This window comes from Colletotrichum truncatum (genome assembly GCF_014235925.2).
Source record: "Colletotrichum truncatum strain CMES1059 chromosome Unknown Contig_0006, whole genome shotgun sequence".
NCBI lineage: Eukaryota > Fungi > Ascomycota > Sordariomycetes > Glomerellales > Glomerellaceae > Colletotrichum > Colletotrichum truncatum.
Genome location: NW_027222403.1, coordinates 848,951 through 867,377, shown reverse-complemented (window position 1 = coordinate 867,377; position 18,427 = coordinate 848,951). Strand labels below are relative to the sequence as shown.

At 48.5% G+C, this 18,427-nt stretch overlaps 5 protein-coding genes across 5 annotated transcripts; 1 reads left to right on the top strand and 4 right to left on the bottom strand.

Annotated features, from left to right (window-relative positions):
- Positions 1–289: 289 nt before the first annotated feature.
- Positions 290–1,684, bottom strand: CTRU02_209515 (serine protease precursor; the record flags this gene model as incomplete). Its single annotated transcript, XM_036733501.1, has 3 exons — positions 290–586; positions 654–1,169; positions 1,223–1,684. The coding sequence occupies 3 exons, from the start codon at positions 1,682–1,684 to the stop codon at positions 290–292; spliced, it is 1,275 nt and encodes a 424-aa protein (XP_036574771.1).
- A 2,449-nt stretch (positions 1,685–4,133) lies between these two features.
- On the bottom strand, positions 4,134–5,734 carry CTRU02_209514 (glycosyl hydrolase family 43 protein; the record flags this gene model as incomplete). Its single annotated transcript, XM_036733500.1, has 5 exons — positions 4,134–4,793; positions 4,849–5,013; positions 5,070–5,457; positions 5,539–5,582; positions 5,642–5,734. The coding sequence occupies 5 exons, from the start codon at positions 5,732–5,734 to the stop codon at positions 4,134–4,136; spliced, it is 1,350 nt and encodes a 449-aa protein (XP_036574770.1).
- An 802-nt stretch (positions 5,735–6,536) lies between these two features.
- Positions 6,537–13,455, bottom strand: CTRU02_209513 (Ankyrin-3-like protein 4; the record flags this gene model as incomplete). The annotated part of the gene is made up of 3 exons (XM_036733499.1): positions 6,537–11,147; positions 11,198–12,185; positions 12,239–13,455. The coding sequence occupies 3 exons, from the start codon at positions 13,453–13,455 to the stop codon at positions 6,537–6,539; spliced, it is 6,816 nt and encodes a 2,271-aa protein (XP_036574769.1).
- Positions 13,456–14,157: 702 nt separating this feature from the next.
- CTRU02_209512 (protein kinase) lies at positions 14,158–15,735 on the top strand (the record flags this gene model as incomplete). The annotated part of the gene is made up of 1 exon (XM_036733498.1): positions 14,158–15,735. The coding sequence occupies one exon, from the start codon at positions 14,158–14,160 to the stop codon at positions 15,733–15,735; it is 1,578 nt and encodes a 525-aa protein (XP_036574768.1).
- Positions 15,736–17,246: 1,511 nt separating this feature from the next.
- CTRU02_209511 (uncharacterized protein) lies at positions 17,247–18,099 on the bottom strand (the record flags this gene model as incomplete). Its single annotated transcript, XM_036733497.1, has 2 exons — positions 17,247–17,312; positions 17,389–18,099. The coding sequence occupies 2 exons, from the start codon at positions 18,097–18,099 to the stop codon at positions 17,247–17,249; spliced, it is 777 nt and encodes a 258-aa protein (XP_036574767.1).
- Positions 18,100–18,427: the final 328 nt, after the last annotated feature.

Sequence of the window (18,427 nt, the reverse complement as noted above, 5' to 3'; positions counted from 1 at the left end):
ACTTTATCTTGGGTTGTGTCCATAAGCCGTGACTAACCTGCAGACTCAATGCTACTACAGGGGAGTCACACTTAGGGTATTGGTCACAACAGCCACGAAGGGAAGTCACTGAAAACTCCTCTGTCCATTTACCATAAGTATTCTAGTTCATACATAGTAGAAAATCATAGGCTGAGTCCTTCCTGAGGTCTCAGACGGTACCCATTGCCTCGTCTAACACGAGGCATCCGGGAATCTATAACCCAACATCTAGCATCAAAGCTAAAATCTTGATAGAATCTGCCCTTCCTTAAAAGAGAGTCGTCTTAGAAAGAGCAGAGCGAACAGAAAACTTCTTGTTCAAGTGCTTGCCAACCACGGTGGTCCCATCGGCAGCCTTTGCAGTGCCGTTGCCGCCACCGAAGCCGTTGTTGGCGAGCTTGTTGGCAGTCTGGCGAGGAACCCGGGTGACGATGCCGTCCAGAGCGGTTTGCGCGATGTAGCTGCACAGCTCAACGGGGTTCTTGGGTGCGGAGCCAAGACCAAGCAGGTAGGCCGCGAGGCCGGCGACATGGGGGCTAGCCATCGAGGTACCAGAGATGGTGTTCTGTTTTCAGGATCAGCATACTGGCGCGTCGAAACAACACTTGGGCCGAGCGCGGTGATAGACTTACAGTAGAACCACCGGGCCAAGTGCTCTTGATATCACTACCAGGTGCAAGAATGTCGACAACGGCTCCGAAGTTGGAGTAGTTCGCCAAGGTGTCGTCCTCTTCCGTGGCACCAACCGTGCACACCGTCTTCTCAGAGCCGGGGCTCGAAGTGCCGGCATCAGCAGCCTCGTTACCAGCAGCAGCGGCAAGGAAGTGTCCGGCCTTGACGATGGCAGCAGCAGCCTGGTTGACTGCCGTCGATTTCACTCCTCCAAGAGACATGTTGACAACGACGCCATTCTCGCAGCCCTTCTGGCCTGCGGCGTCGGCAGCGACAAAGTCCATGCCGGCAATGACGCCAGAGTTGGTCCCCTCGCCTCTGGCATCCAAAACTTTCACCGCAAAAAGCTTGGTCTTCTTGACTACGCCGTAGGTCTTGGAACCGACTGTACCAGCGACGTGGGTTCCATGGCCCTGACCATCTGAGTCATCGCTGTCTGCAAAGTTTGCAAGGAACGTTGCGCGGCCTTCAAAGTCCTATTCCAACGTCAGTTTCACCATTCACTTGTAAAAGGTCCGATGACGCATACCGGGTGGTCGACATCAATACCAGTGTCGATAATGTAAGCACAAGTTCCCTCTCCAGCACTCTCGTCAAAGCTGTAGGTAGTTCCACCAGGCGACGAGCTTGAGATTCTCGCCAATCCCCAAGGCGCGTTCCGCTGAGTCGCCTTGATGCTCATGATGGCGTCCTGCTCGATGAAGTCGATGCTTGGGTCATGTTGAAGCGTTTCAATCTCTGACGCGTTCAGTGTAGTTGAGAAGCCCCGGAGAGAGTTGCCAAAGTTGTAGACGTGGTCGGCGTCGGCCGAGAAGGTCGACATGGCCGCCTCGAGTGCGCCGGCCTTGGCGTCATTCTTAAGACGGACGATGTACTTGTCAGCAACCAAAGTGACACCGCGAGGCTTAATGAGAGGCGCAGGCTGAGCGCGACGGGAAGGGGCCGCGAGAGCAGCGAGGGGAAGAAGGGCAAGGATCGTGGCGGCGTGCATGTTGACGTCTAGTCAATAGGTCAAGACAAGCAAAGTCTGAAGAAGTGAAAATAAAAAAGAAGGACTTTGATAAATTGAAAAGAGCGAAGGAAGTTGTCGTTGTCCAAAGGAGTGTGGGAGATGTTGGTGATTCGATGTCGAGCCTGGTCTATAGCATCCTCAACATGCGACGGGCCGGCTGCGTCTTATACTCGTGCATGTTCATGCAGTAGGCCAAGCAAACAACCGAGCGTTGGATACCAGTTCTTTTTCCGTTTGTCCATCGCTGTCAAGCACTTAACGTGCGGTTACCAAGTCTGGCAAGTGGGCAGATCAACAATTCGGTGACAGCTCGGTGCTCGCGTCTCCTGTTGGAGGAGCACGGCGCCGTGGGTCCTCTAGAACCGACGTTTGAATTAAAGGGGGCCCAGGGAGAGAATTCCCGGGGACCAACCAGAGCCGCCGGGTAAGCCTCAGGTCGAGACAGCCTGTTCGCCGCCGCCGGGCGGGACGTGTGTATTGCTGCGCCGGCCTCCGTTGGACGATGTGTTGGGAGAGAGAGAGAGTGGGAGCAGGGGCTCCATAGTCAATGTCGATCTCATACAGGGGTAGTCAGCCTGCATCTCCTTACCACGCAACCACGGCAGTGCTTTTAGCGGATCAGGCACCACATTCAGACTGGGGGTTCCAGGAACGAGAATCATCGAGAACGAATCGAGAGGAGGCAACAAGTTTGGTCGCTTACAGCCAACGGCTCCTCCATCCAAGTATTGACCGCCTTGATCCAGCACACCAAAGCCAATGGGAACTCTCAAATGACAATATATCAACAGAGCATTAAGCATGAGGAGCGGGGCCACGCGCCGGGATGATCCAATCCCCATTTGGGATGGCATGTTGGCTAGATAGGCTCGTTTCAGGGGTTTGCGGGAGCTGATTCGCCACGTTGGAAACACCACCAAGAAATGAACCCGATATGAGATCTTCATGTCTCACTGCTCCCTCTGGCCAACCACCGTTGCTTTTATCGCCAAGTAAAGCGTTTTGAGGGGATAGAAAGAAAACATAATCTGTATCTCATGGCAGTGCAGGAGCTTGTTCGACTAGGTTGTTTAGGCTCTGATTGCTCCGATGTTCCAGGAGTCTTAATTGGGATTTTCTAAACTCTTGTGGGGAAGATAAACTGACCTCCCTTTCTTGGAAGTCCCTCGATAAATCAGCATCATGGATGTTTCGGGGATAGCCAATCTGAACGCCATGTTCCTGTTGAGGCTTCTAGATAATTCCGGAAGAACTTCAGCCAACAGACACAATGTCGCAGTTTTTATGATGCAATCGTTATGCTGGAACTTTTGTTATCTCAAGTAATTGACCGACATGTGGCCACTCAGCGTATTGAGTTTCCGTTCGCAGTTGAAGATTCTCGGGAGATGAGGTTGGCAACGTGGGCCGCGAAAATAGTTCACGGATAGATACCGACTCGCTGTGCAATAATCATGCGGCTTGCCATTGGTGAAAGGCTGTGTACTGCCAAGCACAAAGATACGAGATATTACTGATCGTACCTAAAAACCAAACAAGAGGGCACATAGAAATATTCCATAATCTCCATCAACATGTATCGGCCATTGACATATGGTGGCCGAGAACTTACCTCAGGTCGTACAAGCGAGTCTCGGGTAGCGTCATCGTTCCAAATGAGACCATTAAATTTGCGGTGATTCCTCCGAGGGAAATACTCCTTGTTTCACATGGTTTGAAACATTTACAATACGAGGAAGCTGTTAAACAAGCTCCCTTTCACATATCGTTAAGCAGGATGATGCTTTCATGCTGGATATGGGATTACTCTCATCAGAAGCAGTAAGTGACGGAACCCGGAATATTTAGTCCTGAGGTCCATGCGTGATCAAAAACCCAACGAAACGTTATTGAGTCTTCCTCAACATGACAAGACAACGGTGAAAACAAGATCGTTCGTGCAATGATCTTTTGTCTTTAAACCATCGCAACAGAAGAAAATTGATGACCCCTATCCCATTAGAGCCCTCTATCTACAGCACATCCCCATCATTGAAAGAGCACCTTGACTTGTTGTTGACTACCTAACTTCATAGTCCGGTTATCGTTGCTTCTTGTGGTTTAAAACTCTTGCTAGGGGGGGTGGGGGGTCTGTCAATGCTTACTTGATAAATAAACCTTCATTGATATCAATCAATGCCCAGGGACAACTGCATTTCAAACTACCTTACATATGCTTATGTACGACGCAGTACTAGTATTGCGGATATGGAATACCGTTAAAGAAGTAAGACCAAACCATCTCCACGGGATGAAACTTTTGCGAGCTATTTACACAAGCAGGAAGGTATTTTGAATTTGAAAGTTTTATTTCTCTATGAAGTGTTTTTACTTCATGTTGCGGAATGCCCCTTGACCAGAGTATCATTAGAGACTCGAGCGTCCTCTCTCAGATGCTAGGGACGATCAGCTGGTCGATATCAGGTCCCCATCCCTCAGACTTTGAGAACTTGACGGTGTTGACGCCCTCCTTTACATCAACATGGACGGAACTGCTGCCCACTCTGCTTGAGATGTGGCTGGTAGAGAGGAAAGCCACGTTCTGCTCCTCGCCATTGACTGAAACTGCTGCATGACGAGAACGGGTATCGCCGTTCAGGTGTTTGACGATGAGAGTTACCCTGTCGGCAGTGCTGGCCTCAAAGTTCAAAACCGCAGTTCCGTCGGAGTCGCCACCAAGATAGCCAACGGAAGAAGATCCGCTACATCCGGAGCAGCTGAGAAGACGCGCTCCGTTCGAGAGCTCAGCACTTTCGCCCTCAATCTCAATCTCAGGCTTAGCCTCGGACCATGTACCAGCCTTCACGTCGACAGTCCAAGAATCGTGCCAGTCCAAAGTGACTTTGGTGCCATCAATGTTCAAAGGGAGCCAGATGTAAGTGCTTGCAGCCAGGTTCGTTGATTGCCAACGATCGCCCATGTAGATGGCCTTGTCGTTGCCTAGAGGAAGAACGTAGCTGACCTGGCTTTGGTGCGTCTTGGAGCCGATCGGGGCGAACTCAGTCCAGTTGGACCAAGGGCCGGAAAGAGACTCCGCATAGCTGTAGACCTAGAAACAAATCAGCAGACTGCTTGATAAGCTTGTTTATGAAGACGCAATTTACATTGTCATTGGCGTTCCAGCCAGTAAGATGCGAGCCAAAGATGTAGTAAAGTCCGTTGCGCTTCACCAGTGCTGGGGACTCAGCGAAGTACTGCCAGCCAAAAGTGATTTCTTTGACATCGAGGTAGTCGTCAGTAAGCTTCATGATACGAGTTCCGTACTCGCGCTGTAACCCTGGTTAGCCTGCTAGCCGGTGTAATTGACGGATGAAAGTATTCTTACGTCCTCAGTCAACAGGTACGCTGAGCCATCATCGTCCTTGTACAAGCCAATATCACGGCTCTGCTTGTCCAAGGGACGGAAGCTGCGAAGATACTGGTACTCTCCGCACACAGTGTCGCCAATTCCGACTCCGACTCTGGCATCCTTGTAGTCCGTAGAGTCAATGTGCAAATAAAGAACGTATTTGCCGGTCTTGTCATTCTTGATGACCTTGGGTCGTTCAATAATGCGGTTGGGGCCAAGGTCTCCCGCCTCTTCCGTGCGAGAAATGAGACGGCCTTCAAAGCTCCACTCGACCAAGTTGGTAGAGGAATAGCAGTTGACCGCCTGGAACAGGGCGCCATCGGTCTTTTCCTCACCGATCATGTAGTAGATTCCATTCTCCTCACTAGCTTACATTAGCAACAACTCTTAAGAGCTTTCGAAGAGCTTGGTGCTTTGTGGAAAGCCATTGGCAGGTTGGTCTTACATAATTCCGTTGCCGTGGGCTTGAACGTGTTCTCCGGTGTTTGTCTAGCATCAACCGGTCAGACCTACTGAAATACCTTGGGTCCCTCTCGTGGTGAACTTACAGCGGTCCAGGTAGCTCCAGGAACAATACTGATGGCCGCACTCGCACTGCCAACAGACAGAGAAGCGAGGAGGGCAGTGTTGAACAGACGCATGCTGGCAACAGAGGTCTTGAAAATATGAGGCCAAATAGGTTGAGTCTTTTCTCAGATTCCGGTTGCACGAAACTGTAACGAATTGATGGAAACCATCGACTATTTGTATTGTCAGGGCTCACATGTTTCTTGGCAGCATCAACATCATGAGATGTATAAGCGCAAATGACGTTGACATCCTACAAACCAAGCTCTCAGACAGCCGAATTTGTTCTAGAAGCGAGCCAAATGACCAAATAGTTACTCGGCATAGTATCAACCGAGCGCTTAAAGAGTGCTTTCAAGGGTGTCTAGAGTTACATTTAGTATTTTACCGAGATGGCAGCGCGGGGAAACCAGGCAAGAGAGCAGATATATGCCCCACAAAGATAGACTAGATGATCTGCTGATGTGCCGGCTGGTGGATTTGTGGGGATTCCATGGCTTTCAGTACGTGACCGAGCGAAGAGATAGATGATGAATGTGGCAGCTGAAGCCGAATGCTGGTGAGCCAAGAAGTAGTAATACGGTAAAATTCAGGTTGTGCTTGTTCAAGTTAGCATTTTGGCGGACCCCAGAACGGATTGGGCTCGCTTTTTGGTTCGTGGAAGCAGGTGATCACTTCCACAAAGGGCGTCAAGGTCGTATTGTGAAATGTCCTGGGGATACCGGAGCCGGGAGGTACGGAGCTGTGGAGGCAGGGGACGGTTCTAATGGACCGGAACGGGCCGGTTCCTCAAATCAAATTCACAGATGCCTACCACGGCATAGTTCATACTGCAAGGTGGATTTCAACAAACCTTGGGGTAGAAACAAAAACAAATTATATTTTAATCTTCATTGCTTTCAGTGGGTGCCAAGCTCTCCAACTGTAATCGCTCACTCTAAGGCCGATGTTTGCACTTGTAAATTCCCAGTAAACCTCCCTATTATCGCGGCGTACCCTAACGACCGACCATTTCCCCTCCTGTAGACTTTCCAAGTAATCGAACTTGTTTAAAATCCTTGTGTTGGCTCCCCGAGATCGGAAAACTTCTAACGTAGCGCACAACTCTTGAAGTAAAGGCGCATCTTCGCTAGAATCTTGGCGTTGTCCTGTGCCGTAGAGCTCAGCAAGACGGTCAACTGCCTCTAGGATGGCAGTGGACGAGTCGTTATCCGTCTTGTCGATTTCACAACCGTTTTCGACCAGGAAACTAACAAAGGCCGCATCACCTTGCCACGCCGCATGAAATAGTGCAGTTTTCCCATTTTCATCAACTGCATTCACGTTGAATCCCCTGTTGACCAGTAGTTGAGCTGTGTCGGAGAAACCATTATTCGCTGCCCAGAACCAAGGGTTGTCCTCTTCCTGAGCCTCTGAGCCCCAATCTGCACCGCTGTTGATTAGTAAATTGACGACGCTACGACTACAGACATCCATCGCTAACGAAAGCGCAGATTTCCCCTTGTTGTTTAGGTGCTTGATTTTGGCACCGCTTGAGATCAGGAGCTCCACGACATCCAAATGCCCTCTTTCAGCCGATACAAGCAGTGCTGTCTGTCCATCGTCAACAGTGAAAGCGTTTACATCCGCTCCCCGGTCAAGCAAGAGGCTCACAGCACTCAGACGGGCTCTTTTTGCCGCAGACATTAAGGCAGTCCAACCAGATGAATCCGAGGGCTTTTGGACATCTACCCCACGGCCAAGAATCGTTCGCATTACATCCAATCGTCCAGACAGAGCGGCCCAACTTAAAGCCCTCGGCCCATGCAAATCAATCATGGCCAAGGTGAAGGTCGCACCGTTCTGAAGCAAAAGGTTGGCAATAGCTTTCATCTTACTCTTCCTCTCGCCTGTGAGAGCGTAGTCAAGAGGTCGAAATCCATCGTCGCTCACGCAATCGGCATTTGCTCCTTTTTTCAAGAGGGCTTTGACAAGTCTAAGTTTCCCAGCCTTGACAGCCCAAAAAAAGGGGGTCCAGCCTCCCCGACCGACTGCATTTACCTCGGCATCTCTGTTCAACAACAAAGTGCATACGGACAAGCTTCCTGCTTCAGCCGCTTTCAGCAAGGGTGTTTCGTTCGAGTCACTCGATACAGGGTTAATGGTAATTGTTGACAGATGTGGCGAGTTTGTCTGGGAGACGGCGAAATCCAATAAAACCTTAATGACCGAATAATTCGAATAGTGAGAGGCAAGTAGGAGTAGGTTGTCATTGTTGGGGCCTTTCCATGGGTGTTTCGATATATTCAAAAGTAGTTTTAGAGTCTTGGCCCGTCCACTGATAACAGCCATAGCGAGGGGAGCATGATATGGCTCGTCGAATTGGTCAAGCTGGGCACCACCTTCAACGAGCGCATTAATGATGTCCGGCTTGTCACGTGCTGCGATGCAGGCGCCCAACACAGTATATGCCCCGCCCATGGCTTCTTTGTGAGTTTGTGTGTTTGGATCTGCACCCAGTTTCAGAAGAAGCTGAACCATTGAGAGTGTTCCAACTTGCACTGCGATATGTATCGAACGAACCCCCTGAAAGATTGGATTTGTGGCCCGTTTGTTCAAATCTGCACCTCCCTCCAGAAGAATTCTGACAGTCTCTTCATGGGATTCCATAACTGCTAGTTGTAGCGCAGTAAGCCCGAATTCATCTTCGACGTCAACATCGTATACTCCTCCATACTGAAGAAGTGACTTAATCGTACCAGTGTCATTGATGAGAGCAGATATGTGGAGTGGCGTAGTTGTACCCTCGGTAATACGTCCTGAATGAATCCAGTAAGGCAGCCTTGACAGCGTCTTTCCACCCTTTTCTGCCGCTCGCTTGAGCATTGAGAAATCATTCTTAACAGGCAAAAGTGTCGCTAGTATGGCCTCCCTGGCCGGTTGCCGCTCTGCCAAGAACAACAGGGGTAGGTTTCTCTCGTGGTCCTCGATACTCTCGGCTGAGTCGGAATTGCTTTTCTTCGAACCTGCCTCGTCTTCAATGGCATCGCTTACGCCCTCTCCAGAAACCAATGTCTTTAGTGGTTCATCGTTTCTGGGAGGCGTAATTGACGGTAACGGCTCTGGCCACTTCCCCAATACAGGACGTTTGCCGTTGTAAAGGTGAACTGGTTCACGTTCAGCCTTGTTGTTCTCGCGAGAGTCTGACCAGTTCTGGATTGCCGAGAGTCGGTCCAAATAAAACTGTTGGCTGGTGCCCCCAGCGGCAATGAGCAAATCAACAACTCCAATAAGGCTTTGATGCCATTTCATGATCTCAAGTAGGCCGCCGGCTTGCAGTTCTTCGGGAACGTAGCCAGCCCTCAACCTGGACCATACGCACTGCAGGGTTGTTGTTTTCTGCAAACCTATAGTCGAATCGGTGTCTTTACATGGAGTATTGACGTCAAAGCCGTGCTGAAGTAGTGTTCGCACAACCTCGAAATGGCCATTTTTGGCTGCATGGTGCAGCATTGGTTCTCCACAAGGCGAGCATGATTCAGTCATCATTCTGCCCCGGAAGCCCTCAAGGCCTAGCAAAAACTCGATAATCTTCAACTCGACGAGCTGCAGTGCTCTTGTGGTCGGCCTAGGACGATCAAGAATATCGTGCCAGATAGGTATGGGCCCATTTTCATGATATCTGCCATCACACGAGGCCGCACCACGATCTGCCAACCACTTCAGACTCTTCAATGATACGTTTGAAGAACCCAAAAGGGAGCGGAAAATGAAGCCGCCATCGTGACTTCTTCCAATTATTCTAGCGATCTGTTCTTCGGAGTAGCATTGAACCAACATGTCTGTGGCTTCAATATGTTTTCCCCACAATGCCGCATATAAAGCCTTCCAATCATTACCGTCTGTGCTTGTGATAGTAGCGCCTCTACCCACCAGTGAAGTCATAAATATCACACTGTCTGGAAGATGGGAAATGACCTCGAGCATAAAACCATCATCATCAACCGAAATGATGCCTTCGGCTAACAAATAATTGAAGCATCGAATGGCACCCCATTCTCGACATTGGCTAGAAATCTTGACTTCCTTGTGATGAAACTGTTGCAATAGATTTTGCAGAGCGACAGCAGGATTCTCTGTTGACCCTTCGAGATGTTGATATAACAACCGCAAGCTATCCACGTCGTCACAAAGCAGACAACTATCGATACCAGGACCAGTTATCTCAGCTCCATTTCTCAAGAGTAATGATAAAGTTTCGGTCCTCAAAAACTGGATGTTATTCCCATGGATAGCAAACCGCTCAACCTCAAGCCTTTGAAGGTGCCCATTAACACCGATCACCGACAAGAGACACTGTGTGAGCCTTTCGTTTGTCCGCTCCCAGAGCTTTGAGCCCTCACGACATAGCCACGGTTTCGTCTTACTCCAATCTAACAGTCTCTGTGTGATCTCATATTGAAGGTATGAAGAAGCATCAAAAAGAGCATCTGAGAATTTGGAGACTGGAAAGTCGGTACTTTCGTGGATGTCCAGAATCGCCATAGCGAGACAATGCCGCCCTGCACAAATGGAAGCCTGTAATGGCGTCCCGCTCCAATTGTCTTTGAAGTGGATGGTGCTGAAATAAGCAAGCTTGTCTAATTGACCTCCGGCTTCAATGGCAAGATGCAAAATACCTGCAGCTTCTGTGTCTGAAATTGGAGAGTATGTAAGTAAATGAAACAACCTCGGTGCAACCTTCTGGATTTCGCTTTGCCTGTACTTCTCCGTTATCATTCCTTTTAACCCCCCTTGGATGTCGAGAAGAGTGCCCTTCCTAAAAATATCCTGTAAGGAAGAAAATCTGGCATTCATAAGATTACCAGGGATGGAGACATTTTTGTAGAACTCGAGCAAGGGCATCTTGAACTCCAACCTAGACCATGTTTGGTTGTTCTCATGGTAAATAGCTCGGACCATTTTCCAATGACGTGGCCAGCGTCTTTCGAGGATATCCATGGCTGTTCTTGATCCTCCAAGTGCATCAAGACATAGAAACAGCCTGCTCGGAAAAAAAGACTCAAAGTCGGTTCCAACCACCATGTTGTGACAGAGAGAAATCGCCCGATCATATCCTTGGATAGCCGCAACCGCAATCCATGAGGCTCCTAGGATGTGATCCCGCGGCTTCCCAAGGCCCATCAAATGACACATACCTAGGTATAATGAGCGGTGGCTTCTTCGTTGATACAATGGCGGCATAATGCCAGATTTGGCTCCAGGCCAGACCTTATACATCAATTCTGTACTTTTCCGGTGCAGATCTTCAATAAATTCCAAAGAGGACAGGCCCGACGGAACAGAACTGGAAATATCCTCTACGTTTAGAGCACGAATGTACTCCACGGGGTTTTTGATATCGTAAAGTGCCACAGGATTGAGTTGGTACAGTAGCTTGAGATGCCACCAGGACTTCTTTTCCCACCACCTAGTCACTGACGACATGATGTCCCAATGATACGAGCTCTTTGAATATTAGTAAGACTGTTGCTACATTCTGAATTGCTGTGACTTACACGCCTTAGAAAGTCTTTGCCATGGCTGCTTCCATAACTCTCTATTTCATCGAATTCGTCACTGCTTTGAATATCGCTGTCAACATTGACAGATGACCCGTCGTCCGCGTTGTATTCTTTCACTGGCCGACCTGCAGACTGCGGGCTTTGGGGGTCTTGAGAACAGGCTCTTTCTTTCGGGATCCGACCACGTATGGTCTGAGACCAAAATTTTCCGCTTCCATTACTTTTTGAAGACATGGAGTTGTCGGAATCTTCGTCTCCGGCTTGGTAGGAGTCGCTATCAGCGCGTTCTTCGCGCCTATGTCGCCTGTCTCGACGATCATCTTTCCGCAGGTTTCCCAGTTGAAGCCACTCTAACGTCCACTGTAAGTGAAGCCACTCCAGCGTCCAGCTACGAGCCCCGCGTTCACCAACATCAAAGCGATTTTTGGTAGTGCAAATGCTGATGCAGGTCACACCTGACTGATGAGATACAGAGCTGTGGTCCCCATAGGCATTAAAAGAACTTGCTGTTTCTGTTTCAAGGTCTTCTTTGTGATGCTGGAACTCCTTTTTGGCTTGTCTAGTCCTCTGTTTTCTTCTTTTCTTTTCTCTCGTTTCTGTCTCGTCGTCTGCTTCGGCGGCTGTCTTGTCTGTCTGCTCGTCTGTCTGCTCGTCTGTCTGCTCGTCTGTTTGCTCGTCTGTCTCATTTTCTGAATCATTGTCAGTATTGTTCCGAGTGCTGTTGAGAGTCTGTCTGTCTATCCTGTCTTCTGTGATGTGTGACATGGTAGGTTCTTCTCTCCTTTCCTTCGCTCCTTTTGCGTCTACCGCGTTTCTTGAACCTTGCTTATATTGTCTCTCATCCTCTTCCATGGAATCTGTCTCGGTATCTTCTTCATCAGACACGCTACAAAAACTAGATGCTTTACCCCACAGTTCGGGGTCCGTTGCATCTGAAGGTATTGATGGCATTGGTATTGACATGATTCTCTCCAACATGCTACTGTACCGCGGTGTTAGTAATTTGAGATAATAAACCTTTCGGGGAGTGCTAACGGCGGGATCATGCGGCCAAGCTGTTTGAAGAATGGCGCGAGCATGGGAACAACCTTGTCAGAGGTCGGTCGCTGTGCGCTGTCCGCATTTAACACGGACAAAATGACGCCGATTAGCTGCGGCACATCTAAGGCGTTCGTCGTAAGCTTCGCCAAAAGCTGGCTTCTCAATACTGACGTCAGACTTTTGGAGTTTTTCCAATCTAAACTTTGCATCTTTCTAAGCTCAAGTAACACATCAGCCTCATCTGCAAAAGTTTCAACAGCTGTTAAGTCGGCAACGATACTGGACTGCAAATAACTGTCCGACCCGTCAGCGCTGTAAAGCTGATGTGAGGGCTCTCGACCCCAGATGCTAGCAACTACAAGCCCGTAAGAGTAGACGTCACACTTTTTCCAATCAATATGCCCATGATGTGAAGGCTCGCTAGCAGCTTCGGGTGCACACCAAAGAGGGGTAAAATGTGCTGGCCTGTCTCTGGCAGCTTCTGAACTTCCACCAAAGTCAAGGAGGCTAGCCACAACTTGTCGGTTAGGATCTGGATGACTCCTTATGATGATGTTCTCTGGCTTGAGGTCGCCGTGAATTATTCTTGACAAATGAATGTCGCGGAGCCCAACGGCGATGTCCAGAGTGACGTGTAGTTTCTGGTGGAAAGAAAGCGCTGAGGCAATTCCTCTACTACGGATGATGTGATCAAGGGTACCATAGTTTCCCAGCTCCATTGCAATCATTGGAAACTCTTGAGTTTTGTTCCATGCAATGAACTGAAGTTGAGCGATATTTTCATGTTCCCGAATTAAAGGAGATCTGAAGGCCTTAATTTCCCTGAGAATGGTGGCGTAAACGTTGCTCTGGGCCGTGCTAGAGCTATGATTGGCAGCACTTGCGGTGAATATCTTGAGCGCAAGTACCTTGCCTGCCGGCAATATTTCGCTGGTTTCTTCTGTCGTAACATGCTGCACAACCTGTGCGGTGAGACCGCTGCCTACGGTAAAATGTAATACCCTCGAGTCCTCGTAAGAGACTCCGAGATGATGAATTTCGACAAAGGGAATATCCATTTCCTCGGAGCAATGTACAACGTCAAGTACATCATAATTGTTGTGGCCGTTTTCGGTTTGTTCTGAAGCTGATTGATTATCCAGTGTGTCAAAGCCGTCACTGGCTGTTTGTTGGGTAGCATTGCCAGAGAAAAGCCTTCCTGAGCGGTCCATTGTGATATTTTAATGGCAGGCAAACGCCCAGCTTCTCAATTCTCAGATTGAAAATAGCCCAGCTTTGATGGTGATAAAATGTGTAGGAATGAAAAATGGCCCCCTTTTTACCAAAACTCATCGGGCAGCAAGACTTAAGGAAGCGCGGATGTGCATCCACACTCCTAATTGTGACAAATTGCGCCGGGTAAGGTGGGGAATATAAACGAGGTTTATCATAAAGATGATTTGCAAGTTAGACCAGGCATCGCAATTACAGGCATTTGTTTGCAGCCGTCGTTCGCCTCATTCTGTCACATTTCTTGGCCGACATATTACCGCCGATGTATCAACTCATTTTCTGGGCGGTGTTATTGCATAGGTAGCTAAACCAAAATCAGCAAGCATTCTGCACGTATGGAGTAAAGTGGAAAAACACGTCTTACTGCGTGCATGCCTACCACTCCGCCACAAGGCTGTGCCGCGTAAAGTTGTATGCACTTCCAGGGGATTAATTGGTCGTTTGGTGCCTTGAAGGGGCGTTTTTCACGATCAAAAGGCTGTGTTCATGAAGCCTCCGCCAAACATCCTAATATGTATACAATTGCCCTTCTCCTTAACCAGAGGATCTGCGTTTCTAACATGCCACACAACACAAGTTCTTTACTAGCGGTTGAAGTGGGTTCATCACCAGTAAATACGGTATAACATAAGTATCTCTCAATGGAAGCAGTCGGTCTTGCTGTTGGGATTTTCGGAGTCGTCATCGCATTCAAAGGTGCCATTGAAACGGCCTTGATCCTCGAAGACTTCTTTAGTGACGACCAGCATGAATCCAGACACTTGGCGCTCCGATACCACATCCAGAAATGTCGGCTCAAGGCATGGGGTGACCACTGGAATGCCTACGATGAGCAACATTGCACTTTAGGCACCAGAACCAATGACTTTCACAAGGCAGTCCAGCTGATTTTGATTGAGATCAAGAGGCTCAATGGCAGAGCGGAAACAGTGATTTTGAAGCACGACCTCGACAAGGAAAAATCGAGATTGAAACGGAAATTTCGCTGGGAGATCAGGGCGAAGGCTGAATTCAAAGATCTTGTCTCAAGCTTTCAGGCTCTCGTCAACGACTTGGAGAGTTTTACATACCCCTCAAATCAACTTCAGTTGCTCACGAGGTCATTTTTGCCCGAGATGCTTGCTGAGATACGAAACATCAAAATGCTCGAATCTCTAGCTGAGCACCCTCCGGCCGGCGACCGGACCCTGGCTTTGTCTGCCAAGGCAAAGTTGCTCCAGGATCAACTCGAGCCATCGCGTAGCACTATCAACACCGCCATTTGGCTTAACAGGCTGAACTTTGACACCGACCACAATGATAACTTTGGTCTTATTAAGGAGACGGAATCTAAGAACCGTCCCGTCTGGATTGAGTGGACGATACTTGACCAAGGTCCTGAACTACAACTCTATCTTGCTCGAATAGAAGGGTTAGGGCGTCTACTGAAACAAGTTAGCGAACCAGCTTTACGCCTTCCCCCCTTCTACGGCATTTATGATGATTTGGACTATGAGCTGGAACATGGCCATAAGCGTGTCGGATATGTCTTTGGCGCCCCTGAACCGGTTTCCGACTATGATGGGAGAATTCACACTTTCAAAAGCGACCTCGTAGCCACTCCACCCATAACATTGAGATCAATGCTTATGGCTGAAGGTGCAGACCCGCCGGTTCTGGGAGACCGCTTCCGACTCGCGTTTACTCTAGCTTCCGCATTTAGTCTCTTTCACGCTGCCGGCTGGCTCCACAAAGGATTGCATAGCGACAGCATTCTGTTCCTGCAGGAAGAGGATCGTACTATCAGCGTGACTGAGCCATTCATCACAGGTTTCCAATATGCGCGTCAACAGAATCAGGCCTCTCTCTCCCTCGGACCACTAGGGAACAAGAAGTTCGTGCACTATTATCATCCAGATGCCGCCAGAGGCTTCTCGAAGAGGTTAGATCTGTATAGCCTTGGTGTCGTCCTCTGTGAGATTGGACGCTGGGCCGTGATACCCAGTAAGATTTCGGACGCTAGGTTAAGGAAGCTTGTTACAAGAGAGAACTGGCGCAATTACATTTTGGGGTCCCGCCTTAAAGAGCTCGGTTGGCGAATGGGAAAGCAGTACCAGGACGCCGTCCGGGTATTGCTTGAATGTGATCTGCCGGATGACAAAAGTAAAGTTGGGCACGCATTGTTTGCACAGGAATTTCAAAAGAAAGTTCTTCAGCCTCTAAGTCGATGTAACGCTTAGACTTTCCAACAGATACAACATTACAGTTGTTGCTATACGTTAAGAGACAATATGATACCAAAGATTCCTGATATTATCAAGGATGGGATATTTATGAAGCGTTTGGCTTGAACAACCATAGAGACTGTGACGACTTCAGTTACGACCTGATCCATTCAGCGACTTGGTCGTAAGACAACTAGTTTATGGATGCACCTTGGAAAAAAAAGAGGTCTTAATAGCGTATTATTATATATCTCTTTCATAAGGTGTAAAAGGTGGGTGTAAAAATGTGTACTATGTACCTGTAGCCCATCAAGCCCCAATGGGATAGCCTATGTCTCCTAGTAGAGTTAGTTAATACCAAAAACATCAATAAGCTGGCTATCTTATCCTGGATTTTAGTCTAAGGTCTCCTCTCCTTGGAGGAAAGGTAAGGCTTCTCTCATAATCTACGTAATAATTCTGTCAACTGTCAGATGACCTCAATTTTGTCATCTCCTCGACTTGCCACGGTCGAGCTGCCAACTGTTACTCCGCGCTGCGTCTATTATATGAACAGCTTAGTTTTTGCGTATGCTCCGTATTAATTTTGCTATCGTTTCATAGTATCATATATCTTTTTAGTCCCCTACTGTCTAATTAGAAGAGAGAACGGCCTCAAAAGTATTTAGGGAGTGCCTCATAGAAAAGTATAAGGAACCCCCAGTAGACCTAGTCAGAGAAGGCAAACATTGGCAGGCACACAGACGGCACGCAATACAGAAAGAATTATCACATGACTAAAAAGAGTCTCGCCAGTGACTCGAGGCATGATTTATGCAAGTCCCCGTGGAGGTCGCTTTACTACTGGACAACAAGGCATACCGAACTCAATTGGAGGACGTTTTTATGACAGTCTGTCTTTCGTAGGTCTAATCCGGCCTATGACAGGCTCAGTATAGTTCTATAGGGGTGTTTAGGGTGGTTGTAGGTAGTGAGTTACTCTCTCGGACCCGCGAGGGAGTGCACGAGATGTCTAGCAGCTTTTGTGTGGTGTTATGTGTTGCCCACGCCCATCATATCTACGAACAGTTCACCACCTCGTTCCACGGCCTAGGCGATGCACCTTGCGGATAGGCCGAGGATGCACATTGATAACTAGGACAAGTAGAAGGAGGAGAGAATTCGCACTCGAAACACTTCTTCACTTTGTTCCTGGCATGTCACTTATCCGGAGTTTCATAGCCTGAAGCCTTGTGGTACGTCGTTGGCAGATAGGTATATTAGGTAGAGTAGGGGCATTGTTTGGGTATGAAGTGAAGAAACAAATTCTGGTGTGTCTGATGAACTAACTCAATGATGATCCTTTGAAACCCATTACACTGGAGGAGGCATAATAACGGCTATTTAAGATATTTGTGAAGATACAGTGATGCAGAAAACATGGCGTACAACAGAGCCAGTTCTTAATAACGATGCTCGGATCGCTTTTTACGAATAAAACACCATTGAGATTCCGGAGCATTCAGTGTCACCAACCCCTTCTCATCTTAGTAGAGCCATGGAATCAAACGATATGGAACACGAGTTTTGATTGCATCCCATTCCTTGCCATACTATTTGCGTATTAGTCAGTCACTGCTAGGCAAAGGTGTAAATGGGTGTGGTGTGGGACGAGGAAGGTTGGCTTACTCTGTTGGACAGATACTGGTCTAGAACAGGTACCCCCCGGGCGGCAAAGTCGTAGAAGAAGAAGGAGAAGACCACCAGACTCCAAGGCCATCCGGCAGCCGTAAATGCGTATGCACTCCGCCAAACAGTGTAGCCGCCGTAGTTGATGTGTCTTGCGAGGCTAAAGAGTCCGCCCGCGTAAGGCTTCCCCTTGTTTGCAGGATTTCTCTTGAAAAACGTGCGTTGTAATTCGGATATAAGCTCAGCCAAGATACCGGTGAGATAGAGTCCAGCACCGACCATAACGGCCGGAGATTGGAGCACACCTTCACCAGGGCCTAAACTTGTCGCCTGAGAGGTGACGGTCCAGACGGACAACATTGTGTTGATGGAATTGAAGAAGCTGTTGAAGAATCCGATGACAAAAGCTGAAGATGGTGGTGTGTCTTGCTCACCAACATAGAGCATAGCTATGATCTGTTTCAAGCTGCTTCCGAATGCCATTGCCGTGATAGTGTTGTAGTAGGGGTTCAAGCCCCCCGTTGAATTTAGGACGACGGCCCCATCCATCGGCTGTCCACCCAGCATCCGGATGACATTTGACGCCCAGGATTTCTGGATTAAAAAGTATTGGAAAAAAACGTCGGCTACGCGTAAGCCAACGAAAATGGCCGTGCCTAAGACATTGAACTTTTTAACGCGAGACACGTTGTCGTGGAGCTTCTTCGTCATGATGAAACAAATGCTTATTGCCGATGCTATTACACAATGCTGTCTTTAGAGTTTGTTCACGAGGAGGAACATAGGGATCATGATATATAAGCGATTAAAACAAAGGATGATCTACTTGTGAAGTACATGTACCGAAACCACAAATGCATCTTGGTATTAATAAGCTTCGGCTTTCAACGGAGGCCGGATGACGTTTGTAAACAACCTTCTGAAAGGCCCTAACCGTTGGTCAATGCGGCGGCCTCGCCCGCAACCTCCGAAGACCCGATAGACCAGAAACGGCCTCACATTGCTCATAGTTGGAACTAATCAACTTACGGTGGTTTAT